General features: G+C 57.3%; 1 protein-coding gene across 8 annotated transcripts in view; it reads left to right on the forward strand.

Moving 5' to 3' along the window:
• CEP104 (centrosomal protein 104) overlaps positions 1-7,036 on the forward strand; it is a 36,275-nt gene extending 29,239 nt beyond the window's left edge. For 4 of the 8 annotated variants that reach the window (XM_011370803.2, XM_011370802.2, XM_023536985.1 and 1 more), the window contains 4 exons: positions 630-768; positions 985-1,052; positions 3,857-3,947; positions 4,551-7,036. In XM_011370803.2, coding sequence (XP_011369105.1) covers positions 630-768; positions 985-1,052; positions 3,857-3,947; positions 4,551-4,663 — 411 coding nt within the window. In that variant the 3' untranslated portion in view covers positions 4,664-7,036. Of the gene's footprint in view, positions 1-629; positions 792-823; positions 964-984; positions 1,053-3,856; positions 3,948-4,276; positions 4,363-4,550 lie in introns of those variants that run through there. The other 4 variants (XR_896506.2, XM_023536986.1, XM_011370805.2 and 1 more) reach the window with 4 other exon arrangements.
• The last annotated feature ends 1,625 nt before the right edge of the window (positions 7,037-8,661 follow it).

Below are 8,661 nucleotides of genomic sequence, written 5' to 3' on the forward strand. Positions count from 1 at the left end.
CGAAGTCCGGTCTCTCTCTGAAGCAGTGGACCTTTGGTAAAGAAGGACAACTGCGAGGGAAATGAACTTTGAGCCCCCTCGGGGCTCTCCAGCACAAGTGGCCACCAGTGCAGAGTCACATGCAGACCCCCGACCCCCGCGCAGGCGGCTGCATCTGTGGCGGGGGGCACGCGTCCATGGCGTGAGGTTTGGGGTGCGCATAGGTCATTCCCACCCAAGGCGTCATGACGGCGAGAGCAGCACGAGCCCCCTGCAATCCTGTTCCCGCGCACGTCCTCAGAGGTGGCGGGAGCCAGGATCTGAACCCCAAGGCGACACGTGACCCCTGAGCCATTCGGCCCCCTAACGCAAGCGTCACGCCGCACTTCACGTGGCCCCCAGCCCCACCCTTAGCAACAGCCTTTGCACACTACTAAGGTGACGTGGCCCGACGGCCACGGGGTCTTCAGCGCCACGACTAAACGGCCGCAGGAGCTCTGCGGGGTGGGCGCCAGCGATGACGTGTGCGCTGACTGCCACACGCAGGGTGCTGTGCGACGGGACGGGGACGAGCTCGCAGGGCAGGCGCCCGGGGCGGGACGCGCACCGCTGTCCCCAGCTCTGTGCCGTGCTCTGTGTTCCGGGTCCAGGTGGTTGAGATAGCCAGCCTGACGGAGCACCTGCTGACAGAATGCGACAGAAAGGACGGGTTCGGACAGTGTTTCCGCTGCAGCGAGGCCGTGTTAAAAGACGAGCTGCCCAGTCACGTGAGAGCGAAAGACTGCAGCCGTGAGTGCCCGCGGGGGCGCCCAGTGCCTGTCCTGGTGTCCTCCCAGTGCCCCAGGTCTTGGGTGTCCCCCAGGGCCCCTGGTCCCGAGCGCTCCCGGCTGTGGGACGGGCAGGGCCGGCGTCCGCAGGCATCAGGGCTCCACCCTGTGTCCCTGCCCCGTGCTAAGGTTTCACAGGACTCACTAACTAAACCTCACTGACTTGAAACCGTTTCAGCTGCCAAACCAGAGAAGCTGGCAAACCGCTGTCCTTTGTGCCACGAGAACTTCGCACCTGGAGAGGAGGTGAGGGACCCGAGCGGGGTGGGCCGGGGTCACGTGCCAGCGCTGCCTGCACGGACACTCCATCACCACGCGTCCACGTGCGGGCCTCCTGAAGCTTCCGCCCGTGTCTCTGTGGGAGGCTCCACTCTTGGGGACACAAGCGCGAAGCAGGTCCATTTTCTTCCAGGCTTTGCTTTTATTGACGCGTTGGGACCTTAGCTGGTGTCTTGGCCAGATCTGTGACCTTCCGGTCTCTTTTGAGTGATGAAACTAAGCCCCGTCCGGTTTGAACAGTCCAAACTGTCCCCTCTCCCTTGTTGGCTTGGTGTGGGAGGGGCCACGTCTCCCTCCTGTGTTGGGGCTCGGGACAGGGACCAGAGAGCATCAGGAGCTCTGTGCTGGTTGCTCCGGCTAATGTGACAGCAGGAGCTGCCCTCACGTGCCAGGCGGCCGGCACGGAGCCTCAGGGCCCCGCCAGGACCCCGCTGTAGTGACCTGCTTCTGGTTCAGCCACTGCTTTAATCGCCTTAGCCACTGCCACCCACCGTCCGACCACGGCTGCTGGGCTTCTGTCCCAGCCCTGCAGATGAGGTGCCAGCGAGATGGCTCGACGCCAGCGTGCCTTCCACGTTCTCCGACCACTGAACACTTGCAGACTGGAGGGCGCAGATCGCCCCCAGCCGCTCTCAGACCCTTCATGCCCCGTCCTGCTCCACTGAGGAGCCGCTGGTCCAGGGTTTGCCACAGTCTGCTTGCGGACTGACTGTCCCCTGCGCGCGGGGCTGCAGGCCCAGTCGGGTGCAGGTGTCACCTGGTCAGTTCTCTTTGCGGACACGGTGGGTTCTCCCGTAAGGAAGCGCGTGCCAGGGGCACTTTAGCAACTGCTGACTCAGGCCAGACCCCGACCTCCAGGGACCCCGAGGTCCAGACACCCTGGTTCTGCTGCTGCTCCACGCATCAGCTGGCCTGTCGCTCGAGGCAGGAGCTTCCACTCTGCTCCTTGGCTGCCCTGGCCGGACCTGGTCCTGGGAAGGCCGGAGAAAGTCTCATTCTCCCCCTTGTTTGCCGGTTTTCAAAGCTGCAGTCTGGGTCACTGCCCTTTGTTTTGTTTTGTTTGAGCGTCGTCATGGGGTCATCGTGAGCTGGCACCATCTGGGGTCACCACACTGCGTGATGCACCAACTGTCCCACCTCTAGCCAGGGAGCCTCTTCCCACGGCCCCGAAGGGACTCGGAGTCCCTGGCGCCCTGGGAGGCCCCACGCCGGGACAGCCCCTTCTGCGAGGGGCCCCGCCCCCTCCCCAGGAGCTGGCACTTCAGGGCCACCGTCAGGTGTCGCAGATGCCGCTCGCTCCCAGGTCAGCCGGTCCGAGGCCCCTCGGCAGACAGAGCAGGCGAAGGTCGCGATGAACACCTCGTCGGTTCACACTCGCACTGTGGTTCCGATTCCCGGCTGCGTGACTTTTCTGTCACCTCTCCTGTCTCACGTCTGTGTCACCTCCCTCCCCTGCCAGGACCCGCTTCTCAAGCCCCTGGAGATGTCCCCATTAGACCGCCCCCCCTGTTACTCGTTTACCTCGCCCGACCGCACACGTAGGCAGCCTCGGGTGGGGCCGGCACAGCCGGCCGTGGAGCGATGCTGGAGGGCACTTTAATGCCGTTCCCAGCTCTTTTGTCTCTGCCGTGTGTTACACTGGTGACTGTTTTCCGGTTACTGCCAGCAACTGTGAACACACTTTGGTTTGGTTTATTTTATACTCAGTTTTAGGAGATTTTTTTAAAAATTAAGTTCTGTAATTAGGTAAAACATGTCATTGGCTGCCAAGTCTGTGAACTGAGGCTGATTCAGAGGAGGCCAGAGAGGGCCGCTGGCCCTGCCTCTGCCCGCGTCCCCCCAGCTCGGAGGACAGATTTTTCACGGTTTCCTTTTTTTGCAGAAGCAGCTCTTGCATACACTCGCCTGTCTCGCGCTCTGTTTTTAGCACCTGGGAGCCTCTGTGTTTCTGGGATTGCTACCTTTACCGGCGCCGTCTCCCACACGCCCCAGTCCCCGTTCCGTGGGGACCGACTGTGTCTCTGAGCTGTGCAGACATTAGCTAGTAGCCCCCCTTCTTTCTCCTTAACTTCTTGTCCCCCCATCTGATTTGAGGTGAGAGCCTCTTAGCACGGCGACGAGGCCAACAGGCTTGTGCCGCTTCTCACCTGCTTTCCCCGTGTTCTAGTCACCTGTGCTGGTCACAGACCACCACGTGCTTAGCGGCTTGAACACCCACTTGGTGCCTCGCGGTGTCTGTGGGTCGGAGTCCAGACACGACCCAGCCAGGCCCACTGCTCCGGTCCTCGTAGGTGGCACAGTGGCGGGCCACGCACTCACCTGTGTGCTCGGAGCCAAAACACCCTCTTCCGAGCTCAGTCCAGGTGCTGGCAGGCGGTCTTCTCTGTCGTCGTAGGGCTGAGGTCCGTGTATTCTTGCTGGCTGTCCACCAGGGGCCTCTGTCAACTCCTAGGGGCCACCACGGTCCCCGCCCGGGTACTCCCCAAACTGCTGCACACCTGCGCATTCTTAAGTGACAACAGCCCTAGCTTGCCGTGTCCAGAGGTGACAAGCACCAAGGGGCTCCGTGTGCGCATAGGGAGGTGATGCCGGCATCCGCCCCCCCGGCCCCAGGGGACCTGTGCCGAGCGCCGGAGGCCAAGCAGGCGCCGGCACGTGTGGGAGAGCGCGCCGGGCCTGCCGCCTGCCTTGTCCTGACCGCGCCTGTCTCGCGACTGCGCCAGCGCCGAGGCCCGGCCCGGCCGACACACCGCCTGCTCCTCTCCTTGCAGGCCTGGAAAGCCCACCTGATGGGCCCCGCGGGCTGCGCCATGAACCTGCGGAGGACACACGTGCTGCGCAGGGCGCCCGCTCCCACGCCCGGTGAGCACGGCGGCCCCTCCCGCTCCTCATCCACCCAGCAGAGGCACGCCCCTCTGGGGTCCCCGCCCCGCCCCTGTGTCCTTGATCAACGTGCAGGCCAGTCACGTCCCCACCGTCCCGTGGCAGCAGACTTGGCGAACCTGCCTAAGGCTCTGCGGTGGCATTCACTGGGTTAACAGACCACGCCTCTGGGCGTCCAGGGCGCACGCCTGGCCCTTGGTAGCAGCTGTGTCGCCAGCCCCGAGGGTTCGGAACAGGCAGTTACGGGACCGACCGGGAATGACGCCCCGGCCTGGTTCATAAATTGTAATGTAACTGGTTGGTGTCAGATGTAGAACACCTTACAAGACCATGGTCGTTTTCACCAGAAGATTGTTCCTGACCAGAAGACCTGGGGTGTGCCCCCCACTTTCAGGTGTGGGGAGCTGAGTGGGGAGCATGGGGACAAACACAGTGAACAGCCTGTGCCGGGCCCCGTGCAGGGAGCTGCACACGCTGGCCTGTCGCCGTCCCCCCAAGCCTCACCGAGGCTTCCCGCTCGGACTGGCGCCTTGGTCCCTGGTGACGCGGTGCCTGTGTCTGCGTGTCTTGCTCCCTCCGCAGGTAGAAGCCCAGCCGTGACCAAGTCCGGGACCTCGGCAAAGGTTGGGAGCAAGATTCCCACCCCGAGGGGCGGCCTAAGCAAAATCTCCAGCAGGACGTACACCAAGCGATGACACGCCGACCTCCGTCTCCTCCGTCGCCACACGGGACTGAGCGGGCGTCCCGAGTGGGACCCTCTTCTCCTGGAAGCCACCCTTGGGTGCGGTGAGCCCCCGCCCCTGCCATCCCTGGCTCCTGGCCGCGTGTGGGACTGACCAAAGAACCCGCGTCGGGACCGCCCTCCCCGTGGCTTTGAGCTGGCAGGTCGCAGACTTGCTCTGCCTCGGGCCGAGGAGGACCCGCCATGCTGCTGGCGGGGGTCTGGAGCCGCTGCCATCCGCCCGTCGGGCGCTGGGGTGGGGGAGCAGTGTCAGTGGGCGCCCTCTCTTCTCTGGTGCCTGGAGGATTTCTGCAAACTGTCGCTCTGAACCTTGGCGGGCTTCGTCCTCTGGGCACCTGGCTGGACAGGAGGGCGAGCAAGCACCATGTCGCCTGTGCCTTCCCCCAGGCAGGGTCTGCGGAACCTGCGTTTCCCACTATTCCAAGAAATAAAGGTTAAAAAACAGCAGTTTCTGAGAACTGTCCCCCTCCAGCGCTCACGTCACCTGGCTGCAGCCCGCCCTGCCCTCTGAAAACCGTGTTGGGATTGGAACTGTAGGGTCACTTTTCTCAAACACTTCACGTGACACTTAAAACCAAAACAGCGACACCAGACCTGGGAGCCCGTCTCCCACCCATGGGAGTGGCTTGACATCCTTCACACCCAGGTCCCGTGGGGACAGCCAGTGCCTGTCTGCAATCTGCCCGAAGCACCCTGCATCCTGTGCCACACCTGTGCTCCCAGGGCTCCCATCACTAGCACCCCAAGGGAGCCGGCCCCGCCCTCCCCGTCCCTGCCGCTCCCCCCAGCACTAGACGGGCTTCAGAATGCCAGCCAGCAGGGCGTGGAGCTGACGACATGTGTGCTACCTAATTAGCGTATAAAATTTTTAACTCCCACCACGTCAAACAATGAAATACATGAACAACTAACAGCTACTGGAGTGGTACGTCCCCCGGCTTTATTAAGTCACCCGAATCTGCACTAATCAGCCTCCTGTTGGGTTAACGAATACCTTCCTGCTGGTCCACTGAGCAGCCGAGTAACCCTTAACCCTGTCTGCACCCTGCCAAGAAGCAAGGCGCGGGAGAGACGAGCTGTAAGGCTCACTAGACAGCGCCGAGTACAGAGGCCAAGATAATTCTAAAACAGCCCTTTCCGGCTTCAAAAAGATGTTGGCTGTTTTTTTGTTTTTTAATTTACTAATTATAGTTGGTGTGCAACATTGTACTGGTCATATCAGCTTCAGGTGCACAATATAACGATTTGGCATCTTTATACCTTACAGTGTGATCGCCCCGCTAATTATAGTGCTCACCTGTCACCGGCAAACATCGCGACGCCATCGACTGTTCTCGCCCTTCACCGCTCCCGCCACTCCTGGGCACTATTTTCTAATCCGTTTCCGAAGTGCAGATGATGCACTTCTTAAAACAGAACCACCATGAGAAAAGTTAACTAACCAAGAAATTATTCTTTTCTCCAAAACTTGTAAGAAATGTACATGCAATGTTTCCTAAATACTGTAATTTAAAAAAGATATTTGTAAAACTAACTCTTAGTAGCTGACGGCGTTGGCTGCATTTAGAACAGGTTAGTCCTGCTGGTTCCGGAAGAATCGCACATTTATGTGAAGTGACAGCTGGCAGTGATCAGTGGCTGTTAGAAACTTAACAGAGTGATTTGCCATTAAAAAACCAAGAATAAAGGATAAAAACAGAAAAGCACCTGTCAGCCCCTTTGGCCATTCGTCAGTAAATATCTACATTTGCAACAGTAACTAATCATTGAATTTTCATTCATGAATATGTTGTATTTACCATTATTTTATTTTCAAATGTCAAAATATTCTATCAATCTAATTTAAAAAAATGTATCTATAAATGTGGCATTAGAATATAAATGTAAATACTTTTAATGAAAATCTGCAACTTTTTAATATTTTAACATATTTTCCATTGTCTTTCAGGTACCAGAATAAGTAATATATTTTTGTCGTTTCAGAACTTAATTCACCCTGAGTAAATTAACATAATAAAATGATCGCTAAATGTTTGTCACTTTTATTCTGAGATCATAATCCGAAAGCAATGTGTAGGCTACATCCACCTTTGGAAACATGCAGGTGGGGCTGGGCGACACCGCGGACAGAGGGGCAGTGAATTCTAAGTTCCTAAGAGAGTTCGGGTCCCGAAATAAGTTATTTGTCAAAATGGATTTACTGCTGAAGGAGCTAAGAGATTTTAATCTACATACAAATTAGAGAAAATTATTGCCCAACTTTATCTCGTGGAATAAAATCAGAATGTTCTGTAAATGCTCTGATATTAAATGCTCAAGGATTCTAGCTCAGTCTCTTCGTGTGTTTTTCCCCACTGAAAGAGGGTCTTTTTACCAGCGGCAAGGCTATTTTGCATTTCAAATAAATAAAAATGTAGCATTTTCTGTCGATATGTGGTTTTAAGCTTCAATAATTTTATAGTTGTTTCTCTTTTGTTATAATGTAGCCTTCTTCCTTTATACAAAGGTATTAATTTGGAACATTATCAGCCTAAACGGCGGCAGCGGCGTGTGCAGGGGGGTGGGGGGAAGGGCTGGGCCTTCGGAACAGAAGACAGGGCAGTGCTGCCGCAGGGACCGGGGCAGCTTGCAGGCACACCCCGTATCGACTCAAGGACAGATGGCGATGGAGCCGAACACTTCCCATCGCCAGTGATGTCGCCATCACGTCTTAGCGCGACGCGTTCCTCACGTGTGCGTGCTGCTGGTGTAAACAAACTTACTGTGCCCCGGTCAGGTAAAAGGCCAGCACACGCCACGATGTCCAGTCCGAAACGCTTCGTGCCAATAAACAACTATGTCACACGTCACTGGTTTGTGTATTTACCATACTATACTTTTTATTCTTATTTTAGAATGTACTTTTTCTGCTTATAAAAAGTTTGCCATGAACAGTGTACCGGCAGCCTCATTCTTCTCGTGTCTACCGTGTCACGTGGTGGCGTCACATTCTCTTGTGCTTGGTTTAATCTCGTGTTCTGAATGCAGTGTAGCCTCATGCACAGTGCATATACTCTCCGGGAGTGTCCCGCCCACTCCCGCCCAGGCCGTGAGGGACGCCCCACCCACTCACTGGCCCCCAGGGCCGCCTCCAGTCCTGCCAGCTGCATTCACAGTAAGTGCCCGTACCCGACCGCCGTTTTCATCTTTTATGCAGAGATGAATCCACAGGCACGTTATACACGACGTGCAAAGACCAGGAAACTAACCTGTGGAGTCCGACGTCAAGACAGTGAAGCCCCTGGGACACGAGGGGGCTTTGGGGGCCTGATAATCACCTGTTTCCTGTTTGGGGGGACGCTTACACCATGTGTTCAGTGTGGGCAAAATTCACTTACGACTTTTCTGGGTGAACAAAGTACTTCAAAGTTCAGAAATTTCAAAACAAAACAGCCGAAAACCCTGCTGGGGTGAGGACTTAGTGAAGATGGGTGCTGAGGGCAGGGACAGGCGCCCTGAGCAGCTCCTCCAAGACCAGCTGGTCCCAAGCGGCCTCTCCGCCCTGCCTAGCCAGTGGACACACCGGGGGACTTGCAGACAGTCCAGCCTGTCAGAATTTCTAGAGGTGGACCCCGCATCACCCGTGTGTCATCTGGCAATTCCAACACAAGAACACGGATGTGTAAAAGAAAAAAGTGCACTGAACGCTGTTAAAAGCAGCAAGGATGGTTTCGACCAGGGCTGTTGTGACGGGAGAGACTGGGAACTCAACTCTGAACAGAGGGCGGCTGGGGGCGTGTGGCCACGGGGCAGGGCGAGTTACCAGGACGAGCGCGATCGGGCACGGCGGGTAGTGGCAGATGCCACCCCAACACTGCTGTGGTACCCCGACGATCTGGGCTCCTGGCAAGCGGCAAAGGCAGGGAGGCTTTCTCTGATCCCCCTCTGACTGCCTAAAACAGCCTCCCCCCC

Source organism: Pteropus vampyrus, unplaced genomic scaffold (assembly GCF_000151845.1).
Source record: "Pteropus vampyrus isolate Shadow unplaced genomic scaffold, Pvam_2.0 Scaffold176, whole genome shotgun sequence".
NCBI classification, from domain to species: Eukaryota; Metazoa; Chordata; class Mammalia; order Chiroptera; family Pteropodidae; genus Pteropus; species Pteropus vampyrus.